Source organism: Lampetra fluviatilis, chromosome 39, assembly GCF_964198595.1.
Source record: "Lampetra fluviatilis chromosome 39, kcLamFluv1.1, whole genome shotgun sequence".
NCBI lineage: Eukaryota > Metazoa > Chordata > Hyperoartia > Petromyzontiformes > Petromyzontidae > Lampetra > Lampetra fluviatilis.
Genome location: NC_136313.1, coordinates 7,500,863 through 7,521,405, shown reverse-complemented (window position 1 = coordinate 7,521,405; position 20,543 = coordinate 7,500,863). Strand labels below are relative to the sequence as shown.

At 45.3% G+C, this 20,543-nt stretch overlaps 1 protein-coding gene across 1 annotated transcript; it reads right to left on the bottom strand.

Annotated features, from left to right (window-relative positions):
- Positions 1 to 986: 986 nt before the first annotated feature.
- ERI2 (ERI1 exoribonuclease family member 2) lies at positions 987 to 16,867 on the bottom strand. Its single transcript, XM_078874785.1, has 9 exons — positions 16,671 to 16,867; positions 15,246 to 15,319; positions 13,554 to 13,637; positions 10,419 to 10,546; positions 7,278 to 7,434; positions 6,238 to 6,338; positions 5,361 to 5,442; positions 4,012 to 4,103; positions 987 to 2,518 (listed from the first exon to the last, which is right to left on the bottom strand). Exons 1-9 carry the CDS (start codon positions 16,697 to 16,699, stop codon positions 1,364 to 1,366), a joined length of 1,902 nt encoding a protein of 633 aa, XP_078730911.1. The 5' UTR covers positions 16,700 to 16,867; the 3' UTR covers positions 987 to 1,363.
- Positions 16,868 to 20,543: the final 3,676 nt, after the last annotated feature.

The window sequence follows — 20,543 nt, the reverse complement described above, 5'->3', positions numbered from 1 at the left end:
CCTAAGCAAGCAAGCAAGCACGCAAGCAAGCACGCGAACTTAATATAAAGGATTTTAAAAAAACAATTATCACTGCACTGGCTGTAGGCGGTCAATTGGTCAGGGCAGATTGACCCCTTGTTGCTGCTGCTGAACCTGAAATTAAATGAGGGCAATGATTTGTTGGCACGAAGTCAATGTGCCGATTTGTTTAATTGACTAAACGTGCAAAATAAACACAATCCACTTGTTTTAACCATTGTCATTTTGTAAAATGTTTCTGTTTAAGTAACGTAAACACAATGCTAAATTGAACTCCGAGCTGCAGTGCCACTCGTTGGCAAGTCGAGGCATTGCCATTCTACACACGGCAGTCAGCATCGGCCAGGGGTCGGGAACCAAAATGACAAAGAGACAATTGTTGTGAAATCGGTACAACAACAAAAAAAACACCCTCAATATTTCAAGAGCCGCAATGCAAATGTGAACACGAGACGGCGATGCTTCATAAATAACGGTCACGTGATCAAGTCACACGTTGGGACGCTCAGCAGCCTTGAGCCTGGATCGTGCCTGTATGGGCCGGCCACCAATGCACTGCATCAACCGTCGATTGTTGTGCTGCACTACTATGCTCCCCAGTTTATTCATTGAAACATTTCACTTGGGTAAACCGCTCGAGATGGAACATCTCTCGTTTGCAAGGGTGTCAAGTCAAACACGAAATTACTCGCATGCGCGTTTCAATCTGCTACAAGTTACAGTATATTTCTACAATGTCTAATACATTTACAGCGTCAAGAACATTCACAAGAGGCCAGGTGCACATGAAGGTCACACCGTGCAGTCAGCGTTCACGAAACCGCATTGGCCAGCGTGGTGAAGTATGGTCAATTAATCCCCAAAACTCAAACCATGGGAAGGCCTTCATCCTGCAGTGCTGACAAGGCTGTATATATATAGACACATATGTCATCATATGCAATCTTTAGGGCTGTTTTCTTTTTAGTTGTCTCTAAGGACAACATTTGGGAGTTTAAGGCTGAAAACACATTTGTTTTTACTGTAGGGCTGGTCAAAAATAGAAAGTAATATCGCTGCACAACTTTTATTATCTAAAAAAAAAATCGACCATGCACACCCTATAATTGTATCCATGATCAAATCATTTTTCATTCTTGTGCGAAACTCACATGGGCATAAATCATCTTATGACAGGCCCATTATACAACGTACTCATATCCTTGGGAAAAATGTGGAAATGTGGAGTCGGCATTGTAAACATTAGTTATGCAGTGTTTGGACATCAGACCACGTGATTTCTTGTGTGCACCTTGGGCAAGCTAAACAGTAAAACAGGTTATAGTCACAAGGGCAGAAGTTTTCATTTGAACTGCTGGGCCAGATAGGCACTCTCCCATTTGAAAAATCCGCAGCCATTGCAGTCTCCATCACAGCCAAGAGCTTTGCTAACACGGCAGGAGAAGAACATCCTTCCCTCGTTCGGGCCCGGCTTGGAAACGGTGCGTCGTTTTGAGCGTCGCCCACACTGACACAGAGGTGGGGTCACCTTGCCCACGTACGAATGTCTGGAAGTGGAGGTCACTGGCGTAACCGTCATCGATGTCCGCGAGGTGAGATTGACAGGTGTCGGTGTACCATTCCTAGAATCGCTTCCACGGAAGACGACATCTGGTGAACTTTTCTTCTCACCGCACAAGACAAATCCTTCTGCGGGTCTACAATTGCCGGCCTGTGGGTTTGATGGAGTCCGCATGCAATTTGTGTTTCGCTGTTTCAAAGCGCTGCCCGTCGGTGGACCTGGCTTTTTAAACAGCCCATTCTGAGGTGTATAAACGTCACATTTTGGCGTAGACATGTCGCACACACGTAACGTCCGACTGCCGCACATCGGAGTTGTGAAGATTTGTCGATTTGAGGCGTCATCCTTCTGTTGTTTTGAGTAACCCTGGATGGGTGATGCGAAGCCACCACTGCGCACCAGAGGCGGTGTCATCATCTGCTGCCCTCCAATATGTTGATCATTCAAGTTCATATTGACACCGCCTCCACTACTCATCACGGTGGGCACCATGACATGTTCAGCAGTGGTCGGTGACCGACCAGTATTGACAACATTGGGACTATCGTGCAGAAGTAGCCTTTGCACAACAGACGTATCCGGTGCTAAATATACACTTCTCCTGTCAGTTTCATTCAGATGTCCTACGGACACATTTCCTGCTATTAAGGTACGAGGAGAAACAATGCTCTGGAACACGGAATTGTGGGTTGTTGAAGAGCTGCCATGACCAAGAAAGGGATCACCATTGGTGCTGTTAGACGCAGTGGGTGTACGCACCTGGGGCCCATTTTCTTTGCCGTTCGAGGCTTCGATTGAGACACGTTTTGTGTTAATCTCCGAATGCTCAGAGTATATCATTGCTCCTCTGCTGGGGCCTGCTATTTCATCAAGCCCTTTGCTGGACCCCCTCTCCTCTGCTGGCTTAGTGATCGGTGGGACACTTGATCGATATCCCTGGTTTTAAATGACAGAAAATGAATCAAATTACGGGACTGTAAAAATAGGGTTTTTTTTATTGTGCACATAACTTAACATTTTTAACAAAATAAAATATCACGTTGGGAAACAATCATGAAAATTATCTAAGGGACCGTTCAACATCATCAACATGTCGCAGGCAAGCTATTTGTACGCCGAGGGCACGTAAGGTGCAGCCGAATGAACAATTTTTTAATCAATAAAATGTTATAAAAACTCTTAGCAGATTTTCCCGGAGGATGGAGTGGAGGTACTGTGATTAGCACACTGCGATCTGAACCTGGAGATCTGAATTGAATGACTGGCAATGGCTAACATCAAGCGGTGAGCAATATCTAAACCGGACTTGGGTAACCCTTCCTTTAACAACCCGCACTGACCAGCTTGGTGAAGTATGGTCACACAAGCACTCCGACTAACGCAAGAGCCGCATAGCAGAGGTCGCAACCGGGTACCCGATACCCGTACCCTACCCGATACCCGGCTACCCGTACCCGGCCGGGTACGGGTACCCGTTTGCGACCCTGGTGCGGCCGGGTACGGGTAGGCCGTGAGTCACTGGTGAGTAGCCGTTTGTCACTCATTTCGGGTAGGGTACGGGTAGGGAACGGCTACCCGTACCCGGCCGGGTACGGGTACCCATTTGCGACCCTGGTGCGGCCGGGTACGGGTAAAGAATCAAAACCCTTTTGCGACCTCTGCCGCATAGGTATAAAATAAAATTAATCACGACGTTTCGATTGCAACACAAGCAATCATTATCAGGTGGGAAAACCACAGCAAGAAAAAAAATTGCTGTGGTTTTCCCATCTGATGATGATTGCTTGTGTTGCAATCGAAACGTCGTGATTTATTTTATTCTATACCTACGTGACTTTACCGAAAGAACCAAAGAGTATGGATTCCTGCAGTCACGAAAGCTTCAAGTCTAGATTTAACACAAGAGCACTGGACAAAGGGCCTTATTATTGTAATTATAGATTTACTGGTGGTTCATTATGTGCCACCTAGCACCCAATGATCTAATCAGGATGTGTTACCTAGCAACCACGAGCGAACAGTGACCTGACCTATTTTTTTGTATATGTGTGTGCATGAGCAATGGTACATTTATACGAACTTAATGTTACTTTATATAGAAACGGTAACAACGCAATGCGTAAAGGGGAAGCCAATGCAATTACTCAAGCCAGCGTTGATGGGAACTCTAAGAGACCCTCTAGAGGGTATTTTGTTGTAGTTTTACATGCAATACATGTGGTATGTGATAATACATTCATGGTTGTTAGATTAACAACTGTATAGAGGCCCTATATATTAATGTATTCTTCCATGCATTATTTCTGAGCGGGGTAGGAGAGGATGCATGCACTTGTGAATACATTTATAATGCTGAAAATGACGTTTTATCATCAACATCATCGTCTATAGCGAGGCACATCCCAGCCAGCGAGAAAGGGTGCACTCACTGCTCTATCGATAGACTTGGTGATCTTCATGGTGCATCCGTCACAAATCATCCTCCACGCCAGCTGTGCTGTATTTCTGGCATCATCAAGACCTGTCAACAACAACAACAACAACGTGTCACAAGATACAACGATCATCGCAAAATGAAACTTTAATTACGGGTCCGAAACGAAGAGACGAGGAAGAAGGCAAGGGTGGTATCCATCTTAAGACGAGCTGAAATAATATAGTCTCAGATGGCAGGGACATATCGTAAGAAAAAGGGGGAAAATAACAATGGAAGAGAGGTGATGAACATGGAAGCACCAGGGCTGAGACGGAGAGGCAGGCCCAGAAAAAGGTGTTTTGAATTGGTTCACAACTTTGGACGTGGAGTTAGCGTAGGACAGGAATGAGTGGGGAAAAAGAGAAGGAAAGTATGACTTTCTCTCACAAAGCATTGTCTTTAAATTTCGATTTAAAGCTTTCGTGACTGCAGGGATTCATCTTCTAGGTTCTTTCGGTAAAGTCACGTAGAAGGGAAATAATAAAAAAATAAAACATAATAAAGCATTGTCTTTTAATCTGTCCTGCAATATATTCTGTACATCGGCCACTCAAACTCTGTAACAAGCTTAACACCATAACCTGTGTCGGAGCTATCGAGTGTACAGGAAGTGGTGCAACTGCACAGAGACTGAGGGCTGGAGGGGCCTAGGTGCCGGATATGGGGGGGGGGGGCCCATTAAATACCTATCACAATCCCAAACACGTCGTGCCGCTGACCATAGGAAGGGAGCTCGCCTCGGGGCTTTTCACTCACCACGCATAGTCAGCCAAGGACCGTCGCGCCAAAATGTGTGAAACCTCTCGCGTGAGCATTCGCATAAACCGCTCTTGCTGCCATACCAGAGGTCGCAACCGGGTACCCGATACCTGTACCCGGCTACCCGTACCCAGCCGGGTACGGGTACCCGTTTGCGACCCTGGTGCGGCCGGGTACGGGTACGGGTAGGCCGTGAGTCACTGGTGAGTAACCGTTTGTCACTCATTTCGGGTAGGGTACGGGAATGGAATCAAAACCCGTTTGCAACCTCTGTGCCATACTGGCGTCTCGAGGGATTTGATCCACGGATCACGGGGCAGGGGCGACGACATTTCTTCGAGGGTCGCGGTCCACTTCGAACGTCAAGGCCAGGCGAGATCTCAAGGAAGGAAGCACACTTGGGGAAGCGGGGCCAGGGGGGACCTCAGGGGGTTGAGCGCTGGAGAGCGGATACTGCCGTGCACTGTCCCGGCGTACACTCACACACTTGAATTGAATTGGAAATTGGAACGTGTGGTGCATTCAAACTATGCAGCCACGAACCTGAATGCTCTCTTCCAGTAAAGCATATACCAAGGTCCTGCAATGCTCCATTCAGACCCTTTGGCTTGCGTTCATAAAACATCTGAGGAAATTATAAATGGCATGTTTTATCCGAGAATAATTACACCGCCGATCACAAAAGAATCAAGCATTAGTCATCTCGAACTAACAATATGGTCCCTGCAGTTTTGTTACAGATGACAGTTATATATGTACCTCTAAAAGTGTTTCGGTTGTCACAATAGGTATTTATCTTGAAAGCATTCACACAGCTATCCACTACAGAGACACAAAGCCCGACGCGATTATAGTTTCTGTGGGGGCCGTTTATTAATGCCATACACAAGATCGGGAAACTCGATGGGATTTGAAGATAGGCAAGGGTCAGTGAAAAATATACAGAATTATTTCATTACAATTGAAGGTATGATATAAATGGAATGTTCCTGGTAAATTAGACCTTTTTAATGTTTGTAAAATAATTTTGAGCCCTTTGTCAAAGCAAATGGAACAAAATGTGAAAAAATGCCACAAAGCAGCACGGTGAAATGCATGTTAGGAACACGTGGATTAGAGAACAAATTAGAGACATTATTTGGACTTAAGGATAGCAAGGCCTGGGAAGGACACATTTCACTTCACATGATGACGATGACCGATGGATGAGTAGACATTACAGAGAGGACCACCACCATGCAGATGACGCGATGGGTTTATCTCATGTGCAGGAGCGACATGGATTATGGCTACACGACGTTTTTTAGGGATGGTAATGACACGGCGAGGCCTTCATTCAGCAGTAGATTGATCCTGGCTGGTGATAATATAATATAAAATGCTAACAACACTCTCACACACCAGTCTGTTTCTCTCTTACCCGGTAAGTTACTCTCAAATCAATCCAGCTGTTGAGAACATCAGGTCTTCGTATCTGTTTCCTCTGACACTCGCCCTTTAGACACACTCCTAGATCCCAGTCTGCAAAAAACAATAGCATCCAGCTTTCATTCAAGTTTAAATGTTTCATTACACATTGGCATGCGAATGTAATCGCTTAACGAAAATAACGCAACTGTTATGCCAAAGACTTAGAAATACAAGACCACGCAAACAAGACGTGTTGATTCTCCCAGTTAAATTCCCACATGGCAATCGATGTTACATCACGAGGCCACTTGGAACTCTCCGAGTGAGTAGTGCATCAGCTTGTTTCAGAAAACCCCAAGAAGATGATAAAGAGCTACTTGTGACGCCGCTTGATTTGAGTTCCGAATGGAAATGTATTTCTCTCACAATGCGACCTGCCAATGGACCGTGCGTGTATCCATTTATACCGCTGGGTAGACAGAGGTGGGGAGATTTCAGAAACTCGCACCGTTGTTTCAAGCGTCACCTTGGCAGAGAAAACCGGCGACCTCTGAATTGCAAATCCAGTGTGTGAACACCACTCCAACAGTCCTGATTTGAAGCTTTCGTGACTGCAGGAATCCATACTCGTTGGTTCTTTCAGTAAAGTCATGTAGGTATACAATAAAATAAATCACGACGTTTCGAAAAAACCAAAGAGTATACACTCCAAGGGGACCACTTTCGCCAATAAGACATCATCAGTGTGAGGGCCACCACACATTTGAAACCATTGGGGTTTGACAGCACAATGATGATGATGGGGGGGGGGGGGTATCTTTACCTTTGTGTAGTCGGGGGACGCACGTCAGAGGCCGCACTAAAGGCCGTTAGGGGCCACCAGTGGCCTGCGGGCCTTGCAATAAAGAACACCGCACTATATCAGAACATCATTTCACGACTGACAGGGCAAAAATGGGGTGTTCATGCGTGATAACAAAAAAAAACAATCTCAGAAACCCGGTAATTTAACCACCAGCAGTACACATCTGAACCACCAGAGTACATTACCTGACCACGTTACAAACGCACACGGCTTCTTGCCTTCGCATGCATTACTGTCAAGGTCTCTTGCAAACACAATGTTCTTCTCTTCTTGCAGTTTCCTCAGCCAGTGACCAAACTGCGAGAGGCAAATGTGCAAGGGCACGCCAGCCTCCACTTGGTGCTGGTGACAAACGAGATTCATTTCAGAACAACATCGTCAAGGCGCCCCTTCCCCCCCTCCAACCCAGCTTAAATATACGCTGCCAAGCCTGGTGGTGCCCATTCAGACGCTGTCTTCCTGACAGACCTGTTCTTCACCTGAGGACGGCTGCTTGCGTTGTGGCCGAAACGTCGTGAGAAGTATTTTATTATGTTTTATTTTTATTATTTTATTATTTCCCTTCTACAAGACTTTACCGAAAGAACCAAGAAGAACATCGTATTTACATGGTGCAAATTCCCACAATACTTCAGTGTTTTAAGATGGCACCCAATGCTACTTTACAGCATCGTAATGCCTTTGCTTTTGGAACAGGGAGGTAACGTATTTTAGGATTAACGGCTTAAAACTATGCTGCCTGTCACACTGGCTTGGTTTAAAGCTTGCACACTCTACACCGTTTCCATGAACCACTTGCTTTCATCATTTCACATGGTGACTTCTTCCCGCTGCATCACATTGAGCTGGTGGTGCACGACTGTAATCCAGTGCAGTGCTTTGAAAGTGAGGGTTAGTGGGTGACTCGAAGCGTGCGACTCCGTACCCATGGCCGCCGAGGTTGCCATCACTTGGCTGTTCAGGGAATATCGCTACTGCAAGTGGATTCATTTCCATCTGTACAGGGATTGTGAGCTAACCCTCCTCACACGCGTGGGTTGTCGCCGGACACTCCGATTTCCTCCCACACTCACAAATGGAATTGACCAAACACTCCATTTTTAGGACCGCAGAGATAAAAAAACGGTTGATTTAATTGTCACCGCACACGAGAAAGGTTTTCTCCAAGCACTCTGTTTTTCGTCCCACGTGTATAAACACTCATTCGTGGAGTTGGCCAAACATTTCAAAGACAGGATCAGGGAGCTTGGCGCATGTTCCGACTGCCTTCTCACTTGTCTGCGATTTCCCGCACCTCTGAATTATTCTGTCTCTCTCTGCAGTTATAACTTGACTCTCTCTATCCCTGCATATATGGGTGTACTAATTACTGTGTAATCAGATGTCTGTACACACACCCCTGTCATGAGACATATACATTCCAAGCTAAACTGTATTGGTCACCAGACCACATTTGATCCTTTGAGTGGGGTGGTGACACAAGTTTCCCCTGCTGTGTGTATGCCACTGCTTGATGATACTCGGTCTCCTGGAACAGAGTTCTAAGCCATGTGGTGGCCCATATTTTTCAACTCTACATCAAAAGTCACATGTATCAGGTTTCAGTGGTCAGAATATCAAGCAAAATGCATTGAGCTTTGAAATGTCAAGCAACCATTAACAAGACTATGGGAAATATGTGGAGAATCGTGATACGTACATGGACGTTACACATTTTAGTTACAAAACAATTACCAACATTTAACCTTGTACGGTTTCTGTTTTTGTACTTGCCCATAGATCGATTTGCATTAGATTTCAAAACATTGTAAATTGCAATCAATTGGAAAGATGATCGTGAGGAATCTCATAGTTAGGCGGCACAGGGGGAAAAAAAATGTTGGCAAGCGTTTTGCACGGCAGGTCATTGAGGAAGAGCAGGGTGAGACGAACACGGGTAGAGCAACATGAATGTGTAACGGCTTAAGTAGCGCAGGAGACGTTGACGGAGGCAACACGTATTTATTACAATTAAATCCAATACAGCAGAGTAACGACTCTAACACTCGAAGAGGTATCGGCCCCTTCACCCGGTTCTATCCGAGGCAGTGTCCCTCAGCTAACGTTTCCCCGTTAGCTCCTACACCCCTCTAACCCAGACCATCCTATAGAGGTTCCACCTGAAGACGGAAGCTTGTGTTGCCTCCGAAACGTCGTAATTTTTATTTTATTTTACTTTTATTAATTTGTAATGTTTTACCTACATGACTTTACCGAAAAAACCTAAGAATATGCATCCTATAGAGGCTAACTGACCTGGCCCAGCTTCGGCTCAGGTCCGACCCTCAGCCACACGAGCCTGGCCCTCACAAGGACACAGACCTCGCTGCTCTGAGGTCGCCCCCTGGCTTGCCCTGCTCGGCTCTTATAAGAGCAGCGAGTCAGGGTAGTAGTCCCAGGGCTAGCTAGCTGGTACTCTTAGTAGGTGAGTGAGTGGGTGAGTGAGTAGGTGAGTAAGTGAGTGGGTGAGTAAGTGAGTGAGTGAGTGGTGAGTGAGTGGTGAGTGACTGAGTAAGTGACCGAGTGAGTGAGTGGTGAGTGACTGAGTGAGTGACTGAGTGAGTGAGTGACTGAGTGAGTGGTGAGTGAGTGACTGAGTGAGTGAGTGACTGAGTGAGTGAGTGGTGAGCTAGCTGGTCGTCAGTCTTCACTGGCTCTTCTGGTGCAACGACTCCGCGAGCTCTCTCGCGCACCGCCTTATATACCCAACTGCCCCCCCCCCCCGAGGGGCGGGGCTGTATGCGGACGTTGATGTAGACACCCCAACGTAACGGCTTGCTACACCCCTCTACGTAATACCTCTACAAATGTATGGAGTGATGCTCGGAATAAACTTAACAATTTTTTTAATGTCATCAGGTAAGGCCCACCGAGCTGCGTAGTTCTTTTTGAGAAGCGACCCGGCCACAGATGATTGCTCAACGAAGTGGCTCATCGAGTGGAAATTCATTGCAGGCGAATACTCTAAACGCACGTTTTTAAATGTGGAGGAAAAAACCGAAGGACCCAGAGAAAAATCCACGCGACCACGGGGATAACATGCAAACTCCAAATATACAGGCCTGAGGGTCAAACCAATGACCTCCTGCATACCAGGGCGAGGGAATTAACATCTCGCCGCCACGGCACCATAATGTGAGACAGTGCCCAATAAAAACACAGCACTTGTAAAAAGAGGCAACCGAGTGATGATAAGAGATGTACGAGACATACAGGGCTGACAACCAATTACATTCTACCAAGAATGAGGAAAAATGTTTGACATCTATATTAGTATTACTTCTTACCTGCTGAATACCTGTAAGCTCTGTACAAAAGGCGGAGAGTAAAGGATGCTCCTGTGGTTGGAGGTACGTGCGAAACTCATTTTCAATTTGTCCATTGGCGGCATTCAACAGGACGGCAGGAAACTCAACTGACAACACAAAACATTAAAATACAATTTGGATTTATAAACGATTGATAGACAAATGCATCCTCAGATGCTGTACAGAAAGATTGATATTCGCATCATGTAGACAGTAGTACATATCATATATGTTCTCGTGAAAAGCCTGTCACTCGGACAAATGGCAAGAGGAAGAGGTCTGGAGCGTGGACTGGAATGGGGGCAGAAAATTCAGAGCACTGATAGCTGGGAGAAGACTTTGATATTTCCAGGACAGCAGAAAAGGAGCAATCTACCACACTTAGTAAGTGGTTGATCAAGGGATTAGACAGAAAGCATTGACATGCAATCCTGTTGATTACAATTGCACATTCAAGAGACGAGCAGATATCCCAAAGGAGTCGATTATGTTCAAGCTAGAGCACAGGCAGCATTTCTGAGATCATTGAGGTCTCAAACTCCAGGTACACGCAGTCTGGGATGAAGGTTGCGTGACAAATCTCCCCCTCGCCATTGGCATGAAATGAAGGGCTGCTTTGTATCCTGGGAACAAGAGATCCACTGATGGTGCTCTGAGGCTAGGAGACACTCTGCATCATGTCCTAATTCAAATAAGGGAAAAATAAAGAGACTAAGTGGCTGGTTCGCTCAGGTGAGTCATAATCCCCATGTCAAGAGTACATCAACAAAATCCCGGAATTGAATGCGAGTTTCTGCCAACTCCAGTGGAGTGATGGTATAAGCTTGGTTACGAATGATTGTGCAAAAAAAACACACTGACATTTGCATTTATTCGATTACATTTGCATATTCCAGCTCCAAGGACTAAAGGCTTTCATTTGTTTTGCATTTTAATTGTGTACAGGGAACTTAAGGGTGTTCTTTGGTTGAGGCTCAATGCTGTGACTGGACACTCTGTAATGCCATCTTCCAGGGACTACTCTCCTACATCGTGTGATGTTACATCTGCTGTTAAGAGTTTACAATAGAAGTTTCTTCATCTCAAGACCCAACGCCAAAATATAAGTGGAATGAACGTTAGACTAAAAATAGTATGTAGCGTGTATGTGTAGCCTTTTGCCATTCCACCGCTGGAGGCAGGGAACAGACGTGGGTACATCGAAGTAGTATACACAAATTGATTTTTCTTTACTGTCCTCTGCTGCCCAGTGCATCAAAATCCTCACAGTGCATATCTCTGTAATGATCCCATTGCTTTGGGACATGAGCAACTGCAGTATTATCTTCATGCCCACACATGCCACAATCTCATTGTCTTACATCCCCTGTAGACACCCCATCGTGTGGACTATCTTTCTTAGCTGCCCCTGTCTTCTGCCAATCGCATCTTATCTTTTCATGGCACGCTCTGCACAAGCCTACTTGGGTTTCACAACAGCGATGATATCTGTACTTTAGTCACTTAATCCATGTGCTGTTTTGCCTTGTATTTTTACATCAGTGCATTCATTAATTGAACCAGAGAATTGTATACGAACAAGCAGCGTGCGAGTTGATGGGAGAGATTTCCCTGGCTCTGCTTTTTTCCCCCAGGACTGCACTTTCAGCTATCACCCATGGGTGAGTGGGGGGGGGGGAAGGATACTACTCATTGGTAAAGGTGTCGAGCATAGACGTGGGTGCATAGAATAACAGTACAAATGGATTTGTCTGCACTGGCCTCTGCTGGTCAATGCTTAGCAAACTCTGCAGCCATCTACGACAACCTGGTGTGCATGATGGTCACCCATCCCTGCTTAGCTTCCTGATATGTGATGAAATTGGGGACACTTCAGGTGATTTGAATCAATTTACCCAGACTATAGAGACATATATTGAATTGTCCGATCTTTCGTCCAACGAAGCTTGAATGCAACAGGCAGTCGACAGCATTGTATGGCATCATGCATTGGGGGCAGGTTTGGTGGATTGTGCAGAGATTATCATATGAGGAGATGGTCAAATGCAGTGGGCTGCAGAGTAGCCATGGGATGGTAGCACAGCAAGAAGATTCCTCACTCATCTGTGCAGACCTTTGGAGCATTAACCGCTTGAATGGATAAGTTATCTCTGGGTACTCTGGTTTACTTTCACATGTTGCCTGCCAGCCAAGTCGCCCTTGAAAAAGATAATCGTCGCTGAAATGGGCTTTAATCGGGAAATAAACTTCTGATTCTGAACTTTCCATGTAAACACTCATTAAAAAACTAATTGGTCAGACATCCCAAAGCAGGGCCTGCTGAAAAAAAGACTCGGGACTCTATTAAACTATTTATTTTATTTTACCAGGTAAGGCCCACTGAAGTTGTGTAGCTCTTTTTCTGAAGCGACCTGGCCACAAATTATTGCTCAACGAAGTGGCTTATCGCGTGGAAATTCACTATAAGTGCACGTTTTTAATGTGGAGGAAAAAAACTGGAGGACCCGGATAAAAATCCACACGACAATGGGGAGAGAACATGCAAACTCCAAATATACAGGCATCAGAGTGGAAATCAAACCCACTAACATCTCGCCACCATGACTCCGTGAGGCCCTTCTAGATTCCAAGAACACAGGATGAGATGTTACTATCCTTTGTGCAAGCACTTCCAAGAGTTCATGATCAGTGAGCCTGGTGAAATTTGGGGAGCGCATCATCAGTAGTGTACCTTTGGTTCCTAGGGTGTTTGGGCCTTTCACACGATACACCATCCCCAAAGGCGGCCAGCGACAGGGTGATCAATCCTACGCTTGCGTCCCAATCCCAATTAGTCATAGGAGTTGCCTTGTTGTTGATAGCCAACATCCCATGGGACTATGCATGGCAGGGGCGTCCTCCTCCCTGAGTCAAGCATTGTTGACCGCATACCTCCTGGCCCTCTCACTTCGGGGCCCAGCTGGGGTCTTTCCTCTTCATCCAGAGCCACTGACTGCCGTAGAAGACACAGATGACTGTAAGCTATAATATGGGGGGGGGGGTTCAATATAATTGTTGAGATTAAATATTGTAGTCAATACGAGTGAAATTAAGCGAATGTAATACTCAACGTACTTATTTCTTGCCCATTGCGTGGCCGTCCATCATTCCAGCAGGTTGATTCAAAATCAATGACGATGAGGTAGGCGAATAGTTGATCTGTGAAATAACAACAAGGCAACAGTGAAGCTGCAGGAAAAGGATCGCGCCCGAGGACATGAGTGACATGATGCTTCATTAGAAAAAAACGACATTAATGTAGGCAAAGACGAGCCCTGTAATTACTTGCTCACATCACTGATAGCACTGGTCAACACATTTTTTCTGGCATAAGGTATTCCAACGGGTTCAAGGTAATTTGGGGTGCCGATTCCAAATCTGGCATCAGTTTTTGTCTATCACATCATGTTTTTGAGATATCAAATATTGCATTTTCAATAAAAACTGCAGAAGAAAAATATTAAATAAATGTGGATATCTACATAAAATTATATTATAAACACACCATCCTAAAAATACAGCACCATATTTTAACACTAAAGCAGTCACTGACTCGCAACAACTTGCAATCATAAGTGACAGAGTTAATTTCGGGTAGAATCAATGAAAATGGGGTATGCCGATAGCATAAAATGAGATGTGATAGAGCAAATCTGAGATCAAATTTGGAATCAGCACCCTGAAATTAGTCTAAAACAGCTGCAAAAGTCCAGGCCAGAATTTTTTTTTTGTTGACCAGTGTAGTAGAAATTTCTCCAGTAAGGACGATCCAAAGCGCTTCTCTCGAGGGTGATTTGACTGGAGTGTTACCCAACTATAATGCTGGGAGGACACAGGCAAGGCGATTTAAGAAACTTCCACCAGAGTTTTAACTGGAAGATCGAACCATGACCTCTTGATTGCAAGTCCATCGTGCATCCGCTTTAGTTTGACTTCTGGTCATTATTTGTGAGACATTTGTTGAATCAGTTCCAAAGTGTTTCTTGAGCTCAATGAAGTCATGTGTTCAATTATCAGATACCCAGATGATACTATATTTACAAGGCAAGTAATACACAGAGTTACTGCATTCACTGTATCGACGAATTGAGTGTAAAATGTCCAGCTATACCACCACAAATTATATCTACAATATATTTAAAAGACCGTATGTAAACATTTTAATATTGGTCAGAAATTGTCTCAACAAATAACGAATCGGATTGGGTACTTGTGTCACATTCACGCAGCCATGGGAACTTTTATCTTCGGGGCTGTGAATGTCACAGATGTTTATCCATCACTGCAAGCATCCTAGCCAGGCACGAGGTGTGAATAATGTCAACCTGGTAAAAATGCGTTTCTAATTTTAGAAAGCTCAGCTACCTGTGATGTGTCTTAAGTAGTTCTGAGCACACAGTCAACTCGTACATCCTTGTGTAATCAAATTTGTGTGAGAATGTACGTTGTGGGCCCTCGCCAAAAGGAATTTGAAAACTATATTTGGCCCTTGGGAAGAAAAACTTTACCACTATCTGCATTAAAGCAATACTCGAATTCAGACTAATTGAAAAATTAGGTTTATACGCACTATACGGTGCCCGAACTTCTGCCAGTGAAATCACATTGTGGAAATCTCAATGACCAGACCCATCAATGAAAATCCAATTTTCATCACCAAACGTACAAAAGTCTGAGAAAAGTGTGCATGTATGTACACGAGCAGAACGATGAATTAATACAGACTGTCACTTCAAACATCTGTTAAGCAAATACATTTTCACGTACGTGATCGTACTCGTTTTTCAGTTGCTCCAGCAACCGACGGAGATGACGTCCGTTTTCTGATAAACCCAAGTTCCCTGGAAGAGAAAAGCAAGCTGTAATGTCAAAATGTCTGCCCATGGCATCATTGCCCTCAGAGGGTGGGTATCATGGCATTGCGACGTTGCGTGCCAGAGATCGGTAGCGCGTTTGCGGAGGCTTTTGGTTCGATTTCAGTGGCCGCCCTGGTTAATGCTTCCAGTAAATTAAATACTGCATCCGCTCCTTTTGCAGCGGAGGTTTCAAATCTTACGGGACGTTATTCGAGATTAGAGTCGGTCACGCCTTGCAGTGCCCCTCGGTCCAACTTAAATATTAATCTCAGATTATTTATCCGTGTGGTTAAAGCCACTTTGCAAAATTCACCCTCCTAATTCAAAAGACTGAGACACCGGTGACACACACTGTCGCCGCGATATTTAGCCTTGCGTTATAAGAATGGCGCGATAGACCAACATTATGATAATAGTTTTTTTACCCTTTCATCTGGCAACAAAACTGACACCTTTTTTTACAAGGAGTCATGTTTGCATAGACCACAATACCTGCAGTCATAATGCAAACAAAAACATAACTCTGACAATGTATGCACTGTCCCTGAAGTTGATTGATGACGCCAAAAGGCGCCTTTTGGCGTCATCTGGTCCAACACCATGTGAGACTAGGCTCTAAGAAAAGCTGTCTCAGGTGTGGACCAATCAACTTCAAGGACAGTGCATACATTATCAGAGTTATATTTTTTGTTTGCATTATGACTGCAGGTATTGTGGTCTATGCCAACATGACTCCTTGTAAAAAAGGTGTCAGTTTTGTTGCCAGATGAAAGGGTAAAAAACCAATTATCATATTTTTACTGGCAAATGAGGTTCCAAGACCAACATTACTCAAATACTATTAATATAATTCCAGGGAAACGCGTGAAATGCACAGAATTAGATGGGAGAATAATCCCAATACAATACAAATAGTTTTATTTTTCAATTTAAAGCTTTCGTGACTGCAGGGATTCATCTTCTTGGTTCTTTCGGTAAAGTCACGTGGAAGGGAAATAATAAAATAATAAAAATAAAACATTAAAATACAATTCTCACGACGTTTCGGCCACAACGCAAGCAGCCGTCCTCAGGTGAAGAACAGGTCTGTGGGAAAGACAGCGTCTGAATGACAGCCCTGTTCTTCACCCGAGGACGGCTGCTTGCGTTGTGGCCGAAACGTCGTAAGAATTGTATTTCATTGTTTTATTTTTATTATTTTATTATTTCCCTTCTACGTGACTTTACCGAAAGAACCAAGAAGAAGAAAAATACAAATAGTTGTTCTGAGTGGACGTCAGCTGTCGTGTCCCGGTGGGGGGTGGGGTATAGGGACTTCCCGTCCACCCCCCCTCACTTTGCCAGTTGCTTCGTGGTTTTCTTCATCGCTCGCAAGCTCGAGGTCGAGTTGGAAGCGACGTTGATCCCTTCTTGTCAAGTCAACCGGCTCCGTAAATATGTGAACATCTGTAAAAAGGAAAATATAAACACCAAGGCATGAGACACGTGTCGTCGATTAATCGATTTCCGAAGTTAATTAGATGATTGCGCGAAAGAAACAGAAAATATTCGTAAGTAGTATTTAAATCGTGTTAAATTAAATTGGAAAAACGAGAGCCACGAGATTATTATTTTCACTCCACGGAGACAAAACTAATCGATTATATATTTGAAAAAAAAAATAAACAATTCTAATATCGTTTCAATGTCAAAAATATAATCGTTAACACAGCGGCTGAATCGAACATCGAAGCATTATACACTGTGGGTGTATACCAGAGGTGTGGACTCGAGTCATGTGACTTGGACTCGAGTCAGACTCGAGTCATGAATTTGATGACTTGCGACTCGACTTGCATAACAATGACTTTGTCCCACCTCTGGTGTATACGCAAGTAGTTTACCCCCAAACTCGATGGTAAATCGATACGCAATTATATTCTTAGGTTTTTTCGAGCTCATCAGACTATGGCTACCATAGTCTGATGAGCTCCCCCTCCCTCTCCCTCCCCCCTCAACTCGCTTTTAAGGGATTACATCTTGAATCATTGCCTCACTTGATGCAGCTAATCTGGCTGTGACGGTCCCACCTGATGACGGAGACTTGTGTTGCCTCCGAAACGTCGTGATTTTTGTTTTTTATTTTACTTTCTACGTGACTTTACCGAAAAAACCTAAGAAGATGATTCCTTGCAGTCACGAAAGCTTCAAATCTAGAATTTTTCGGTAAAGTCACGTAGGTAAAAAATTAAAATTAATAAAAGTATTTTTTATTTTATTTTAATTAATTTAATAAAAGTATTTTTATTTTACTTTTATAATTTTTTTACCTACGTGACTTTACCGAAAAAAACCTATGCATATGAATCCTTGCAGTCACGAAAGCTTCAAATCTAGAACGATACGCAATTGTCATCACGAACCATTCTCAATCCCCCGCTGGATGGAACCATCCGCATAACGCGATCCGCGACAAACAAAACATTGAAGCCCTAAAAACACGAGCTGATGAATGATCTCATCGCTTTCACGTGGCTGAGCACAACTTGACATTTAAAAAGTATCACACAAACGCAGCGTCACCTTAATTGATGTTTTTTTTTTAAAACAAAAATCGCTCAAGAAAATCAGCCGCGTGGCGGGGAGAGAGACAGAGGCGACTTTTTGAATTTATATCCCAGTCGTGACGTCACGTCCGCCAACCGTCCCAGCACCCCCCACTCCCTCCCTCCTTTCCCTTCCACACCCACTCCCTCCCCTCTCTCCTTCCCCCCACGCCCCCCTCTCCCTCCCCCCCCAACTCCCTCTCCCCTCTCCTCTTCCCCCCCGCTCCCTTCCCCCCCTCCAACTCCCTTTACCCTCCTACTCCCTCCCCCTATCCTCTCTCTTTCCCCCTTCTCCCCCCCACTCCCTTCCCCCTCTCCCCCCCCCTACCCCCTCTCCCCCAACTCGCTCTCCCCTCCTACTCCCTCCCCCCTCTCCCTCCCCTCTCTCCTTCCCCCTTCTTTCCCCCCCCCCACTCCCATCCCCCTCTCCCACCCACTCACTCCCTCCCCCCTCTTCCTAAGCCCCCTCCCCCCCCTCCTCTCCCTCCCCCCCTCGTCCTCCCTTCTCTTCCTCCCCCCTCGCCCCTCCCTCGTTCCTCTTCCTCGCCCCGCCCACTTTTCCTTCGCCCCGCCCACTTTTCCTTCTAACGGCTCATGCCGTTAGAATCAAACAACAAATAAAAAGTGTTCTTGGTTCTTTCGGTAAAGTCACGTAGAATGGAAATAATAAAATAATAAAAATAAAACGTAATAAAATAATTCTCACGACGTTTCGGCCACAACGCAAGCAGCCATCCTCAGATGGAGAACAGGTCTGTCGAGAAGACAGAGTCATCATCATACTCTGTTCTCCACCTGAGGATGGCTGCTTGCGTTGTGGCCGAAACGTCGTGAGAATTATTTTATTATGTTATATTATTTCCATTCTACGTGACTTTACCGAAAGAACCAAGAAGATGAATCCCTGCAGTCACGAAAGCTTTAAATCGAAATTAAAATAAAAAGTGATTTAGTGTTCTTGCCTATAAACATCCAACCAGCCAAGTATAGGTGTGTATCTACAGCTTCAACTCATCTGGCAGCTCACCGGCATTAGTTCGAACAAAGTCAGACTGCTGATGAGACAATGAATGCCGAAACCGAACCAGAGTTTTGCTTGAGTTGAATCGGATGCTGCCATAATTCTGCAATCCCACACGACCGTGTGATATGATGTGTTAAAACATGTTGCTTAAATGAACACTGAAGCGGTTATCATATGTTGGCAACCGTGAGTCAGTGGTGGAAATTCCACATTCGTATGGCGAGGGGTGAGTCTTATCTATAAGACAATCAATGTCGATTTCCCCACAAAGTGGTACTAATTTTATCGACCGCTGAGCTGTAATGGGTTGAGCCAAATCCATGGATTTGAATTGCCAACCAGCCAAGTATAGGTGTGTATCTACAGCTTCAACTCATCAGTCTCATCAGCAGTCAGGCCAACCCAGGAGGGTGTTAAACAGAATCTGTATTTATACTGCAGGAGGAATCCGATTAGCTACAAAGATATATTTTACTGGTAGGAACCACCTGGTTCCACCAGCCCACAGGGGATTATTGTGTCCGTCCGTCCGTCGTGAATCCAAAAATGGGAGGGGTGGGGCTGGGTGGGGAGGGGCTGGTCACCCCGTGGTGCCCTTATAAAACTCAACGTTTAACCTACTCACGCCGGCTTGTGCCCGCCCTCACAGTCGAAAATATTTGCGGAATACACCACGCCGCCGTTGACCCTGGCCATTGACCGAGCAACCCAACGTTCCTACCAGCTCCCTCCGCAGGAATTTGTTTTTTTTACAGACGTCCAGTAGGGGCAGGTCAGAACGTTACAACAACAAGGAATACAAAAACAGGATAGGAATGCAAAGTAGAGAAAAAGTAAACAAATCACTTACAAAAATATATACAAATAAAACGAAACGATTTTTTTTATCTTACCAAGTAAGGCCCACTGAGGCTTCAAAGTTTAAACAAATAATACTAAACAATGTTTCGAACCACACACCAATGTGTGAAGAGCACACAGTCTTTGGTGCGTGTAGTGGGTTCGAATTAGGTGCACACACACACAGCTTGGAGGCAACACTATTTATTAAACGGTAAGTAATATAACACTGGACATGAGGTGGTGACCACCTTCCTCAACTCACTAACACTCTGGAACACGACACAGAGTGGACCAGGCAGGCGACGGGCTGCCTGGTCCAGGACGACGACCCGGGACTTGAGGACCGATGATGTCGTCTTCACTTCGGAGTTCAACAGCCCCGCTCTGCGTTCATACCCCGCTTATATCCGCTCCGCCCAGGCCACGCCTCCCTTCCCAGGCCACGCCTCCCTTCCCAAGCCACGCCTCCCTTCCCAGGCCACGCCTCCCATCCCAGGCCACGCCTCTCATCCCAGGTTATGCCTCCCTTCCCAGGCCACGCCTCCCTTCCCAGGCCACGCCTCCCTTCCCCCACCTCACGGGAAGGTCTGGGTCCCTCCACCACGTGACCCCCCAGGCACCCCCTTGAGGCCCCCAGCCCTCGTACGGGCCGACACAGTAGTGACGTACTATGTCACTACACATGTGCCAAACAACCATCATCATCATAATTAGTGTGAACCTCTTGCCTCACGGGACCACTGCTGCTGCTGGCAGT

Coding starts and splice junctions, on each gene's coding strand:
- ERI2 (XM_078874785.1), bottom strand. CDS start 16,699: ATGAAGAAAACCACGAAGCAACTGGCAAA. Junction 6,339..7,277: donor TGCGTTTGTAACGTGGTCAG/GTAATGTACTCT, acceptor TGTTTTTTGCAG/ACTGGGATCTAGGAGTGTGT. Junction 2,519..4,011: donor CCAAGTCTATCGATAGAGCA/GTGAGTGCACCC, acceptor ATTTAAAACCAG/GGATATCGATCAAGTGTCCC.